This window comes from Thunnus albacares, chromosome 4 (assembly GCF_914725855.1).
Source record: "Thunnus albacares chromosome 4, fThuAlb1.1, whole genome shotgun sequence".
Classification (NCBI taxonomy): Eukaryota; Metazoa; Chordata; class Actinopteri; order Scombriformes; family Scombridae; genus Thunnus; species Thunnus albacares.
The window spans coordinates 15,409,356-15,424,686 of NC_058109.1; the positions used below are offsets into that span (position 1 = coordinate 15,409,356).

General features: G+C 37.7%; 1 protein-coding gene across 1 annotated transcript; it reads left to right on the top strand.

Annotated features, from left to right (window-relative positions):
- Window positions 1-4,602: 4,602 nt before the first annotated feature.
- alas1 (aminolevulinate, delta-, synthase 1) lies at window positions 4,603-11,655 on the top strand. The gene is made up of 11 exons (XM_044349466.1): window positions 4,603-4,777; window positions 6,799-7,036; window positions 7,215-7,397; window positions 7,494-7,640; window positions 7,929-8,148; window positions 8,689-8,873; window positions 9,027-9,206; window positions 9,525-9,689; window positions 10,384-10,652; window positions 10,819-10,981; window positions 11,323-11,655. The coding sequence occupies exons 2-11, from the start codon at window positions 6,829-6,831 to the stop codon at window positions 11,481-11,483; spliced, it is 1,881 nt and encodes a 626-aa protein (XP_044205401.1). The 5' UTR covers window positions 4,603-4,777; window positions 6,799-6,828; the 3' UTR covers window positions 11,484-11,655.
- The last annotated feature ends 3,676 nt before the right edge of the window (window positions 11,656-15,331 follow it).

A 15,331-nucleotide genomic window follows, 5' to 3' on the forward strand; every position in this document is an offset into this window, starting at 1 on the left:
TTTTTTCTCTCTAATTCTCATTTTCAAATTTGGAATATTGTTTTTTATATTGATTATATTTGAATGACAGTGAGGTTCTGCTTTGTCATAGAAGTGAAACAATAAAGAAACATGGAGGTTGATTAACAAGATGTTATTTGCTCCTTAACTGCTTACCTTCTTACTATTACATCTATTTTATTTCTACTCTGTTTTTTATGTTGTTGTATATATATGTGCAAATAACAATTTTTAAATCTAAACCTCCTCATACAGTACAAGTAGAAAAGCTAGTAAGACGACCAAAAAGTAGGTGGCACCAATAGTACACTATCTATCACCACAACTGGCTCCAAATTAGTTGTGATGTCACAAGTCGTGCTTACAGCTAAACATCTTTAACTCAGATTTATGGTGAGAACAGAGAAACTTTCCTCCTTCAGTTGATGAATGTGAAAAGAGCCCTCTAGTGTCGGACTCTGCACAGTGACGCTCAAACATCTAAGTGAATAAACAAGAAGAAAAACAAATTTTTGAATGGATATATATATATATATATAATCTGTCTATCAAAAATTGTTGGTAACTTTTTAGTTCAATTAAATTATTTAATATAATGAAGTGAAAAAGAAATGGAAGTTCAGTCAGACTATCAGGCTAAAGCAGATCCTACTGTACGAGGATATTTGTGGTATCAGGAATTGGTGAGAGAGGAAGACATCTTAGTTTTTTTTTCCTCTCAAGTAGATTCTCTACTGGACTCACTTAAAGCATCTTGTCCTTGAGTGATAATTATGTGGTGACTGTTTCAAACATAAAAATAATCTATAACTGTAATTACTGAGAATAATAACTGATATGCGTGATCCCTCTTATTGGCTATTTGTGACTCTCATATGATCATGTTGCTGGTATCAGGGGCAGTGGAGGAAGGAGTATTCAGATTTTTTTTTTACAGTACAAACATAATGAGCAAATACTACTCAAACAATCAAAAGTAAAGGTATTATGGAGAGGAATAGTTCTTGTTATATTTTTATTTATCTCATTACTGTCATCATCATTTGATGATAATTATTACTACTATGTAAACAGCGTTTTAATGTTGTAGCTGGTGAAGGTGGAGCTAATTAATTGTATTTTTGTTAATTAATTTTATATACTATCAGGCAGTTTAACCTATAACAACACATCCTATTTTATAAGCTTGTCATTGGTTTTGTATGTAAAATTGTAATCAGCAAAGTAGCTGTCAGACAAATGAAATGCAGTAAAAATGAGGTAAACATTAAGGTGAACTAGAGATGTGGAGTTCAGCAGATTAAATTGAAACACAGACTCACACAGGACTTAAAAACTGCTGAAAATCTTGTGTTCAGGGTAAATATGGAACAAACTAGGATGTAAACGGACTTGTAAGCAATCAAACCAACAAATAAATACTAGTCAGACATATACATTTTTATCAGTCTCATATCATCATATAAGCTCCTCTGTCTTATTTTTATTTACATTTTTGCCACTCTCATTTAAAACAATGCATATAAACCACTAAATTTGATTAATTACTTTTAATTGACATACACAAATAGAGTTTTAGAGATCTGCTTGTATTTTAAGTGTCTCAAAATGGCCACACATCCTAAAAATAAGAACTTCCTTAGTGTACTAAAAGATATATAGTTTGTTGAATTGATCTGCATTTGGACTAGTATGACATTAAAAAGTTTTCCAGCTGTTTTCCAACATAGACCCTTTGTTCTGGCTGTCATGGAGGTGAACTGTTTAGTCCAAGTCAGATATGGTGGCAGATATAAATCACAGCATAAAACAAATCCAATCCAAACTGTGCCAGAGCCTGAAGAAATCTGTAGAGGGTAGTATAACACCATGGTGATCCACACTGAGGACGTAACTTTATGGCTGGGTGTGAAGATTTTCTAGACAGATTCAGATATCACGGAAATTAAAGATGAGATGAGACGTATGTATCTCTTTTTGCACAGAGGTCCGACACTACAGATTTTTTGGATGTAAGCTATTTTTGTTCATAACTTATTTATGAAGGTTACTGTTGCTAAACAAGCACAAAACATTTAAACCTCAGATTCTGAGCTATTTGTGTATCTAAAACATGTTATTACATTTTAATAAAAGGTCATTCTGAACTCTGTAGTTTGTGGTGATGTTGAATTGTGTTTTATTGTAATAACAGTCCACCCCATACAGTCTATAGTCTACTCTTTGACATAAATGGTGTGATGCAATACAGTTCATCAGCAGCATAAACAACAGTCTCCAAAATGACCTCCGAAAAGTTGAATCAACACCTCTGGAAAACAATTTCAGTAAAAACTGAACAGAACATTATAACCTTGATGAATAGATTGAAAGTTCATTCTCGACCTTGTAGCTGATAAAACAATCTCATCGCAAGATTAATTTAGTAAAAGAATCTTTAAGAAGGTGAAATTTATTGCAGGGTTGTTTTAACAGACTGCATTATATCGACTACATTTCTACAACTACTGTGATGCACTTTTTTCTGGACTAAAAGGTCTCCAAATGGTCCAAAACACAGCAGCCAGAGTCCTCTCACGATCTAAGTTGGATCATATAACATCTGTCCTGATGTCTTTGCATCGGCTACCAATTCAAGCAAGAGCTGATTGCAAAATCCTCTTTCTTATTTATGAGGCTTTAAAAGCATTTGCTCCCTCATATATCTCCAGCCTTATTACTCCGTATACTCCATCACGTCCTTTATGTTCTCTTGATGCTGGTTACTTAACTGTTCCTCGATTTAAAAAATAATCTTTTGGTGGGAGAGCCTTTGCCTACTGAGCTCCCCTTCTTTGGAATAAACTACCAATGCACATTTGTGTGATGTGAAATTTAAATAAACTGAAGTTGAAGTTGAAACTGTAATTATAGATAAATGTGCCTAATAAACTGGCGATTAACTGTTAATGTTAAACCTCTGTCTGTTGTGTTTAACTTAAATAGTTGAGACATAAAAGGAAAATCCACTAATTGTTCTTCAACTATTAATATTTTCAGTGGTTCTTCCACAACCACCAACACTCACATACACAGATAGATTATACAGGATTTCCACCTCATCTGTTTAACTTCAATCAACCAGTTCAGGGGCACTGTCTCTGTTTCAACACCAGAGGTCACAAGTGTACAAAATCCCTCTACTCCACCACATCAACTGACCTTTACGGGACGGGTTCACAGTTTTTTCAAGTCTGTCTTAAAACAACAGTGAGGTGCCCAAATGAACACTGAAAGATGTTTTTCTTGCTGTAATCATTCCTCCTGTTCATACTGACCATAAGATGTGGCAGATATCCGCCTGATATGACTAACTCAGACTGCTGAAGCCTCATATAAGCTTCAAATAAACTTTTGCATAAGATGACTATGTGGACACACTGTGTATTTTGCCCCCCCTCACTTACACTGAATTGAAGGGGATCTTTTAATAGCCAGTATGAGCAGGAGGAATGATTACTGCAAGGAAAACCTCTTTCAGTGTTCACAAGTTGTTTTAAGACAGACTTGAAAAACTCTGAACCTATCCTTTAAGTTTTTTTAGAATTCATGTCATGTATGTCAAGGAATACATTGATTTCTTCCTAATATCAAAGTTAGGTTGAAAGACCTGGTTGAATGAGGTTCCTAACCATCTGAGGGCAGCACAGACCCTTGACTCTTTAAAAACAGGCTTAAAAACCTTTTTTATTCAGGAAGTTGTTGTTTTTAAAATTTTATCTCTTGTTATTTTCTTCATGTTATGTGTTATATGTTTTGAACGCTGTAGCATTTTGAGATTCATTGCAAATGAAAAATGCAGTACAAATTATTGTTGTTATTGTTATATTTGAGATGCCACTTTTGAAATACAGCTGACAGATATATTGGCGTCCTTGTGAAATCTTTGCAAAAACAATGTCAGTAATCTCGTTAAGGTTGCATTGATTAACAATTCAGTTAGGCTTTAAAATAATAAAAATACTACTTCCCGGTAGCTAGAAAGGAAATTCCCATCCATAAAAATACTCGTGTGTTTTCATGTCATGCATGACTCACACACAACACCTTTTTTTTTTATCACTTTATTTATAGAAATCATCACTTACAACATGTGTGACAATAATACAATAACCGAGAACAATTAGGCATCATAATGAAATAAAGATAAGGGACATGACGTCACTTTGTTGATACAGTCAACAAAGTAATAAACAGGATGAAGGGTCAAAGTAATAATAATAATTAAATAAATAGATAGAAAAATAACTTAGGGTAAGGTAGTCAATAAAATCAGATTTGTTTAAAAAAATCTTGGAGCGTACTAACTGTATGTGCACATTTCTTATTATTTGTAAGTTAATAGACTCAAAGTACTTTCCAAATTCAATCATTAAAAGTTAAAACGATGGGCGAGACCTCGAGAACACTGATTTATGGACGTGAAATTTTCCAGGTAAAATCAATAAACTTGCACTCAGAAACTCAGGCAGCTCAAGGCTGGCTATGGCTGGAATGACCTTTGACGTAAACGAATGCGATCTCGCGAGATTTCAGTTCAGCTCCTTATAAGCAGCTGCACGTCCTCGTCCTTTTCGTTCGTCCTCAGTGCAGGATAACGAAGCAGTCGCCAGCCTCACCTCCTCTAAATACCAGCATTTGGTCAGAGTGTCACATCATATCACCATCGCTGCCATTCGCCGGTCACCTGCACGTCTGATAAAGAAGATTTCGTTGTTTGGGGTGAAGATTCAAAGCGGTAAGTTTCTTATTTGCCGCTCTCACGGTCATCATCATTTCCACTTCTGGTTGTAGCTTCTTAGCTAGTTAGCTAACGTTAAGCTAGGTCAACCGGCAAGGATCACGAACGGTCGGATCTTAAATTCAGGGTTTCCAAACGCGCTGTAACATTATTATTAACAGATTATTGTTTATATAAACATGATATATACATTGAATATAAAATAGCTGGTGGTATTTAAATATGTATCTTGCTTATTCAATGTGTAACAACCGCTTAATGCTTTGGGAGTCAATACGTAACACACATGAAGGGGAGTTATGAAAACTTGCAAAACGACTGAATGCAACTAAAAGGGGCAAGTCTGTTGTAAAGGTAGCTAGCTACAGTAAAAAATAGTGTCATTGTTATTATCAAGCTGGCAAAAAAAAACGAGTGCAAGTAAGGCCAGCGCTATTTTAAGTTACAATGACATCTGACTGAGCTCAGGCAACACCGGTGAAGTGATTCAAAGGTTGCGGTGAAGAAATACAACCTGTCATCAATATGGAAAGGTAAGGTACATAAAGGCAAGCTCAGGTAGCTCGCTGACTTCAGAGTACACGGTTTGTTTGTTTTTCTACTTCCTCGTATCCCTTTTCCGACGAACTCCAAGGCTGAAAAAAGTGTGTGAATGATTACTCTGTCGAGGAATGTGCCTCGACGGACTGGGCTCCAGCTGGGGGGAGGGTGTAATACAAGGATAGTCAGAGGTTATGGACTTTCTGTCTTTACGCAATGAGATAAAACACAGAGAGAAAGAGATAATTTTTGTATGTCCATGTCGTGAGCAGACAGCTGTTGCAATCCTCACAACAGTCCAACCGTCAAACATGTATGTTGATACAAAGAGACCGCTTGCTTTAAACAGGATACATGACACAACTTGGAAAAACTAAAGAGACTAATGATCACGAAATGTTTAAGATCTCGGGGGGGGGGGGGGGGGGGGTAAACATCCTATATGATGAAACAGACTAAACATTGAGCTCCAGGGTTCGTCATTGACCTCGGAAAGTAGACACATCTTGTCCCAAGGTTTATCACTTTCTGGAAATGTCCTGTTTTTTTTTTTCCAAAGCCTAAATTTTATTGAATTGCTTAGAGAATTAAAGAGTAAAAAAACAACAACAAAAAAAAACACAGTCAAAGAATTACAGCTGCAACAAGTAGATGATTAATCGATCGACAGTAATTGCCCACTGTTATTACTATTGCTATTACTACTATTTTATTACTGTTACCATTTTATTGTCTATTTATTAATTTTTTGTAAGAAAAAAAATACAAAATTAAAGAATTAAATATGAATATTTTTGGTTTCTTTAGTCCTCTATTACAGTAAATCTTTGGTTGAGACAAAACGAGATGTGTAAGGATGTCACCTTGGGCTTTTTAACATTTTTTTAAAAAAATTATAGACCAAAGGATTAGTTGATTAATCAATAAAATAATTACACTAAAAGGTTAATTGAATAATAAATAAAATAATCATCAGTTGCAGTCCTACAAAGAATACTTTCCCCTTCCTTGGAGTGTAATCTCTTGTACGAGTAGTTTCAGTCTGATTTGCATTGAAACTCAGTGACATTTGCTCTGAGCTCAAAAGAATTGATGTCTCTCCTCAGCTATAGTTGAAATATCGGCTAACTTTGTTGTTAATAAATTCATAGAATACTATTTTTCTACCAGGTTATACCCAATTAATGTGTGCTCCACACAGAAAGAAGAAAACACTGTTCAGAAAAAAGTTACTGTGCCCTAATAGTTGAAGTAGAAATATTCCAATTTGAGCTGTGTTTTGGTGTTACCTACTGCTGATATCTAAAATCTTCTCACTTAATTCGTTTGAATGGATTGATTGCATTCCAGGTAAAAGGAAAGAAATGTACTTTGTGTTTTTCTGGTGTAATGTTCCTTTTAGCCAACAGCCTGCCAAACAGGTTTTTGCAGCTCATGAACAGAGGTATCTGATCTCTCCCCTCCCCTGTCTATTTTAGACCTCTTGACAATCATCGACACCGCTGATAATGGATGTGATCGTGCGCCGTTGTCCGTTCCTGGCTCGTGTGCCCCAGGCCTTCTTTCAGCAGCCCAAAAAGTCTATGGTGGTCTATGCTCAGCGATGCCCCGTCATGATGGAGTTGGCATCCAAACCTATGGCCCCACCACTTGCTCGTGCCCTCTGTTCGTCCTCTTCCCACCAGAAGACTGAGGACCCCATGTCTGCCAGTGAAGGTGAGGGTCACAAAGGATTAGATGTTTTTTTACACTTAGTTACATTATATTATATTAGGTAAAATATCAGAGTTAATTTTATTAATTACTGACATAATTATTGCTATTTATGGTTTTGGTTATAGGTTTTGAGTGATGATATATCTGAATTCTAAAACTCCTTTTGTCCTGCTTGCAGGCCCCAAACAGCAAGGGGAGCCCAAGCTGCCTGCTGGCCACCCTATGCCTCCCTCTGGTCAGGTTGTGGCCTCCAAATGCCCCTTCCTGGCTGCAGAGATGGGCCAGAAGAACAGCAGTGTGGTCCGCCAGGTTGGCATGGAGTTCCAAGAGGATGTTCAGGAAGTCCGCACTGTCCAGAAAGGTAAGACTAGAACTTAATTAGTCTGTGTTGTTTTTTGCCCATTATTTTAGACATAATTTGATACTATTTTCTTTTTGCTCTCTTGACCCTTTTCAGAAGTGTCCCCTTCCCAGTTGAAGAAGCCATCCTTGGCCAGTACCATAGAGGAAAGTGGAGGGAGCCAAACTAATATAATAAAGACCCTCCTGAAGCAGCGACCTAAAAGGGTCTCCCACTTGCTGCAGGACAACCTGGCAGGCAGTTGTAAGTTTTTTTTAGGAGCGTTAACAAATAAATTAAGTGTAAAATTAGTAAATTCAAACCGCCATATTCATTTGATTTACAGTGGAGCTATTACACTGTACTCAAAGTGTGTGATTATGCTACCAACCATTTCACTCTCTTATTTTGATTTAATTACTAATTAGTCGTTTTGAAGAGTCGGTATGTTATGACATTTTTAACTAAGATGAAGTGAACCTTTCATCATAGTAGGAGTTGCTTCATTCTGTCAAGCCACATTAAGCAAGTTTTCTCTTCCTGTTCTGACAGTGTCCGGCTTCCAGTACGATGACTTTTTTGAGAAGAAGATAGAAGAGAAGAAGAGTGACCACACATACCGTGTGTTTAAAACGGTGAATCGTCTGGCCAGCGAGTTCCCCATGGCCGACGATTTCACCGGCTCTTTAGAGGATAAGAGAGAGGTGTCCGTATGGTGCAGCAATGACTACCTGGGCATGAGTCGACATCCTCGGGTCCTGCAATCCATCATGTGAGTATCGGAGAAGTTGTGACCACACTTGATCCAGTCATTTGGGTCTAGATGTGTATACATGTAATGAGACAAATATTTTTTTTTGCTATTCGTCTTGCCTGTTTGCTGTTTACTTCTTGTCCCACTGAGAGTAGAAATCCGAGAGTGAATGAAACTGAGAACAAAAATGAGACATGGCACATAATACCTTGGGACAACCTGACACCCGTGGGCGATCCGTTCCATTGTTTGTGTGGGTATAGAGTGTTAGTTGTCCATAGTTTACACCTAAACCTCACGGGCCCCAGTGAAAGGGTGATGTTTTTGTTTTTCATTTAGCTTGTTTGAACTTGCCCAACCTCCCTATTCCCTGTACAGCAGTAACACCTTGAAGCAAGGTGTCACATCAACAGTTTAATTAATTTCATTTTTCCATTTATTGCAGTTTTGCCCCACCTTAAGTTTACAGCTGACACAAAAATGTGTACCATTCTTGTTTTTCACCTTCAAAAAACATAGAAAATAAAATTTAATTGGTCTTTCTTCCTCTGTCTCCAGGGATACTTTACGAAAGCATGGTTCAGGAGCGGGAGGCACCAGGAACATCTCTGGGACAAGTAAATTTCATGTGGAACTGGAACAAGAACTGGCTGACCTCCATAAAAAGGACGCAGCACTGCTCTTCACCTCTTGCTTTGTCGCCAATGACTCCACCCTCTTCACCCTCGCCAAGATGCTGCCTGGTATGCAAAAAAACATCTATAGATCTACAACATATCCATCACACTAATAGCTATTCATTAATCAGTGAGTCTCATTCATGTGGTAAATGATGCTAACTCTGTTTTTAAAGATTTCTCACTCTCACCTGCTCTCTCTCTCCTGAACTATTGTAGGTTGTGAGATCTACTCTGATGCAGGCAACCACGCCTCAATGATCCAGGGTATCAGGAACAGTGGGGCTAAGAAATTCATTTTCCGCCACAATGACGTGGCCCATCTCAGAGAGCTGCTGCAGAAGGGAGACCCCAGCAAACCGAAGATCGTGGCCTTTGAGACCGTCCACTCCATGGATGGTCAGTTTACCATTATAAAAACACTCATTAAATCTGCTTATTACATGGTTGTACATTGACAACTGTTAGAATCATTGATCAGGCCATATTAACAACTAAAGGAGCTGGTTGTTTTTGAAGTGTCTTGATGTATGTATTCCAAGGAATGCAAATTACAGCTAAACATTTGAGTTTCTGCTTGCACAAAAACCCTTTTATCAGAATAATTTATTTTAATAATTGTCTAGCAAAGTAAACATAGTTTATAAATGTGACTAAAATGATGTAGTTTGTGCCTGTACGTTGACTCATAGCTAAACTCTTCTTTCTGTAATGCAGGTGCTGTGTGTCCGTTGGAGGAGATGTGCGATGTGTCCCACGAGTTTGGTGCCATCACCTTTGTAGATGAGGTTCATGCTGTGGGTCTGTATGGCGCCAGGGGAGGAGGCATCGGAGACCGGGATGGCATTATGCATAAGATGGATATCATCTCAGGGACACTAGGTAAGCTTATAATCTCTACTTAAATAAATCACTGACTTTCAAGCCAAGCCAAAATGCTTTTGAACCATCGCTTGAGCCATTTATAGTTCACATAAAACTGAGAGTCTAAGCTAAAGGGGCTCAAGATTGATAGCTGTTTTTCAAGCAAATGACAGTTACACAGGAAATGAACAAACAACTTAATAACAATGTAGAATAAAAAATTTTCCTGTCTCAAATCCCCCCAACATCAATTGGAAATTCCCTGTATTCTTGATTTATATAATTTCATGAATCAAAACAACTACTCTCAGATAGTAGAAATCTTCTAGCTCTCTGTTTTGTTGTTATACTCGAAACGAAGCCTCAGCTGTGTCATCCAGTATGCTGCTGGAGCAGCTCTGTTGTTGCTAGGAGACTGTGGGATCTTGTAATGCTGTTATTGAATTACTCTCTGTGCCTGTCACTATCAAGCTGAGGGGACAATTATTCCTAACAGAGAGCTCTGCAACTGAGCTACTCCTACAGCTGCCATTTCAGGATGATTCAGTTTGTGAGATTACAGTGGGGCGGGTTTTGTATAGACTGTTGGGCATTTTTAAAGTTGCTTTTTCTATTAAGATTCTTAGTTGAACATAAATAAAATAATGTCTTTGGGGCTTTAGCAACAACTTAAATTTAAAATTAATCACCTATGTCTCATGTTCTCTTCCAGGAAAGGCCTTCGGCTGCGTGGGCGGCTACATCGCAAGTACCTCTGCACTGGTGGACATGGTTCGTTCCTACGCCGCTGGCTTTATCTTCACCACCTCTCTGCCACCGATGCTGTTAGCTGGAGCCAGGCAGTCAATCCAGGTCCTGAAAGGGGAGGAGGGCCGCACACTGAGACGTAAACACCAGCGCAATGTCAAGCTACTCAGACAAATGCTGATGGACTCAGGGCTGCCTGTAGTGCACTGCCCCAGCCACATAATCCCAGTTCGGGTAAGTGATATTTCTCCCCTAATACATGAAAATTGTCACACACACACGGACATTACATCAGACACATTACAGTTCAAACAACCTGAACCTTATCAGGAATAATCTACAGGTAGTCTTTAGTCCCCAGTGCTTCCATTCTAATGTATGTGTCCCCTATTATTTTTAGGTATCAGATGCAGAGAAGAACACAGAAGTGTGCGACCTCATGATGAGTCGCCACAACATCTACGTGCAGGCCATCAACTATCCCACGGTTGCCAGGGGAGAGGAGCTTCTGCGTATCGCCCCAACACCTCATCACACTCCTGAGATGATGAAATACTTTGTTGGTAAGATGATGGTGAAAAATGTATTTCTCCCTTCTGGACATGATACTTCCCCTTTCATTTTTTGTAATGGGGAATTGTTTTTTCCAGTTTCTTGTCTTAAATGTATAGTTTTGTTTTGATGTTAAGCTTTGGTCTGCATTGTCATATGTTCTTCATGCTTTCATCATTCTTTAAAAGATCAAAGTCAAAGTTCCTTGGTTCCTCAAATACAAGTTGTACTAAATGATAAGTGCAGCCCTTAACATTTTAGTTAATGGAACAAGACTGGAACAAAGATGGTTGCTTTATTTCGTTAATAAAAATTAAATTGACCTCCTGTCTTTTCTGTTTTCCCTCCACAGAGAGGCTGGTTGACACATGGAAGGAGGTGGGTCTGGAGCTGAAACCCCACTCATCAGCAGAGTGCACCTTCTGCCAGCAGCCGCTGCACTTTGAGCTGATGAGCGACCGAGAAAAGTCTTACTTCAGTGGCCTCAGCCACCCTATCTCAGCCTGCGCATAACACTACTCACTACTGCTGGCTCGAGATGGCACATACACGTTCAATGCCCATTCCTCTGTCACTGTCATAGAATGTATTAATTATCTTTGATAAGTCCCCCTTCAATATTATTTAAAGTATTCTATGTCCAGATGTTCTATATGCTCAAAATAAAATATGAGAAAGAAAGTAAGTCTGTGTTTGTTTGGTATTTTTTTCCCTCAGTTTTACAAAGCAAAGACTGCTAACCTTATAAGGAACGATGAGTAAAGGTATGGTCACATTACATTTCCATTCAGAGATTTCCTCAAAAAGGGGTGTGTTGTCACATTTCTGATGCAGGTAATAAATAAATATTGATCACGAACTTTGAACTGTATAAGATCAATGCTACAGTTAGTGCTGTGGGGTGATAATGGACTAAAAATGGTGATGAAATGCACTGAAATAATAACTTCTCCAAACACTGCTGTAGTGCTTAGAGAAGTTTGACCGCAGAAGTTTGGTCACAGTCGAACAAAGGTGAACTCTGACCTGTGAATCTATCAGAGCTGGTGTACATTTGTCATGTTGGCTTCAATAGACACGCAGGACACTGAGCAAATATTTGTAGGGAGTTTCTTACAGCACCTTGGAGTCTTAGTGTGTGCAACAATTGTTCTTTTGTTGTACTGTATGTTAGACATACAGTAAAACAATATGGGAGCAGATTGTTATGTTGGCAACTCCAAGCAACTAACGGAGCCAGTCTGCAATGTATGGACACCTTTGACCTACCAGAATTATTAATGATGGGAAAAATATCAATAAATAGAGATTTTCCAGTTGGAACCATGCAAAAGTACTTTGCAAGCACACAAAAAACAAACAATTCCATCAAAATGACATAAATCTTACAAAGAAACCAAACACATACCATAACAGGAAACACATGCTTGAATTTGTTTTTCATGTGGGCCTCAATAGATGTAAAACTGAAAAAATATTTGTAGGTGTAATGTGATCAAACCACCTCCATGCACCCAAAGCTGTGGAGTCTTGGTGTGTGCAACAGTTGCCCCACTGTAGTCCATAAGAGGCAACACAAATAAAATTAAAAATGTGTTGATGTTGTGATACTGCTGATGTAATTACATTTTCTGAAATGGCGAATGATGCTGGAACAGAACAGACTGCATTCATTGACTGAACTGACATGATCGTACAATCACAAGAAGGCAAAAAACTGACACTAGGTCAGTGTTTCTGATGCAGAGAGGTAGTTTTGCATGGCTGCAAAAATGGGTCACAACTGAGGTCACAATAATTGGTCTCAATCAGTTGAAGAGAAGAATAAATCTTTGTATTACTGGCTGCTGTGTGAGTAACCTAATTATTTTGATCCACTGGCCTACTTGTGCCTGTGAAAAAAGACTGTTACAGATAAACACCTGGAAGAGATGAATCACAATTCACTGAGGAACAAATGATTATGAAGGTCTGTTTACATGTGCTTTATACTCAGAGAGATGTGAAAGTAACACGATATTAATCCATGGCAGATGGTAAAAACTTTTATCAGGTGAAATCTTGAATTGCCTGTCTGCGGTGGACCTACTAACCCACTGTCCTGTAAATTCAGAAGGAGATGACATAAATAATTCTATGAAACTTGAGATGACCCAGATACACAGAAGAAAAGAGGCCACAATGGTCATAGCCATATAACAAAAACGCACAAACCCCTTCCTCAAGATCCACATAAGCCTCAGAGTGACTCATGTTCACAGTTGACTGCTCACCTCACTGTCACACACATAAACTGGACTTATGGAGTAATTTAGATTTCTCTTTCATAGTATTAAGTCTCATTCTTCCAAAAGTACTTAAATTTAAACCTGATGGATATATGTGAGTGTATATGACAAAGTCTTGTGTAGACAAGTTATTAATTTAACTGTTTCTCAAGCATTCAGGTGTTGTAAAAGACACTGTTGCCTCAGAGGTTGGACTACTCTGAAAATGGAAGTGTTTGCTGTTACAAATAATTTATGTTGCCACTGTTGTGTGTAAATAAGGAGACTTCCACTTTTGGACGCCATACATGAGCTGTCGACACAAACAAGTTTAAGTAAAGGGTTTTATGTCACTGTTCAATCACAAAAAAGATGATCGCTGAACTTCTTAAAACGTGTTAAGTTGAATTTTTTGGTTATATTTTAACTATATTTCTGAAATCTGAGAACTAGAGATTTTAAATGAGATGCAAAGGGGTGACAAAGGAGACAGTTTGAGGTGAAATGACACGACAGTCTGTCGTGAAAAAAGTGAAAATATCAGCAAAATGTACATCTTGGTCAATATTTTAATGAATTACTATATATGCTGTGCAGCTTGTTAGTGATGATGATTGCATTGTGTTGAAATCTGGAACATTTGTCTCTTTGATTGTTCCTATTTAGCTGCCAGAAAGGATTATTTGGCTAATAAAATGATAATCACATCAGAAAAAGGGAACAAGAGCACTGTAATTTTAACCTGAATTGAAAGCTGGTAGATGTCTGTGAACTTCTGTCTGTCTACACAAGACAGATGAAGACATAACAGTGGTGCAATAAACAGCTTAGTTCTCTAAATCTAGAGAGGAGAGTTTATTTGGGGCCGGGAGGAGAAAAAGTGCTTTTCAAAAGCCATTTCAGCTCTTTATGGTACAAAATAAGATCAGATAATTTTGTTCACTACAGTGAATTTTGCACAACTTTACATGATTTGTCATATGTGGTACACTGGGCAGTGATTAGGAGGTTGAGTATGTTTGAAAGAACCCTTTGAAATATTGAGTTGGGTGCAATAAAATGCTATATTCCAAATTACTCTTGGAAATGTGTTTATAATGATGTTTTTCTTATGATGATGTGAGAGCATTATAACAACAAGCACAGTACTGCTCTTACATTTCTCATATTGGTGGCCATACAGTATACCAAAATGGGAGCAGGTTATCATGTTGACAACTAACAGAGCCCCTCTGCAATTTATGGACCTGCCAAAATTTTTCATGATGGGAAAAATATAAATAGAGATTGTCCAGTTGGAGTTATGCAAAAGTACTTTGTGGGTACATGGAAAACTAACAAAAATGCCATCAAACTGATATAACTCTTTCAAAAAGAGAAATCAAATAATGAGTCCGCATAGAAAAAAGTGACCCCAGCTTGTCCTTGTCAAATACTAAAACAACTTTTCTACTTCTGAAGCAGTCTAAAAAATCTCTATAAGTCTCTATAAAATCTAAGAAGACCAAATTACCAAGTTCATTTTATGATCTGTTTTTCTTTTGTTTTAATTGCTTTTTTTAAAATTCTTTTTTCTTCCTTCTGTTACATAAATAAAGTTTATTATTATTATATTATAAATTCAGTGCTATAAAGACCTTAACAAACAGCATAGTAATGTATCCATGTATTGTTTGAATAGTAATGCTATACTTTGTGTTTATCAATATTGCAGCAGATTCACTCATGATAACAAAGTAATCTGACTAAGTTTGAACAGTAAGAAGGATTAAGAGTGTAGGGTTCAGTGGGTTGGTCAGCCACATTTAATACAGTATCTACTGGCTAATTGACTCCATAGCTATTTTTATACTCTCAACTATGTGGCTCACATCACTCCCCCTACACACACACACACACACACACACACACACACACACACGCACACACAAATACACACACAGAAATAAACCCACATGTTCAAGATTCAAATGTTTTATTTGTCACATGCTCATACAGTATGTGCAGCGTGCAGGGTGGTATACTCTGCTAAAAAGGCTAGTATGCTATAAAGAATAATGCTAACACTTTCTATGATAACCATGTCTATAATGC

Bases quoted from the DNA above. Each gene is read 5' to 3' on its own strand.
- alas1 (XM_044349466.1), top strand. From the start codon at position 6,829: ATGGATGTGATCGTGCGCCGTTGTCCGTTCCTGGCTCGTGTGCCCCAG. The intron at 7,398-7,493 runs GTAAGACTAGAA...GACCCTTTTCAG, and splicing joins AGTCCGCACTGTCCAGAAAG to AAGTGTCCCCTTCCCAGTTG. The intron at 10,653-10,818 runs GTAAGTGATATT...TATTATTTTTAG, and splicing joins GCCACATAATCCCAGTTCGG to GTATCAGATGCAGAGAAGAA.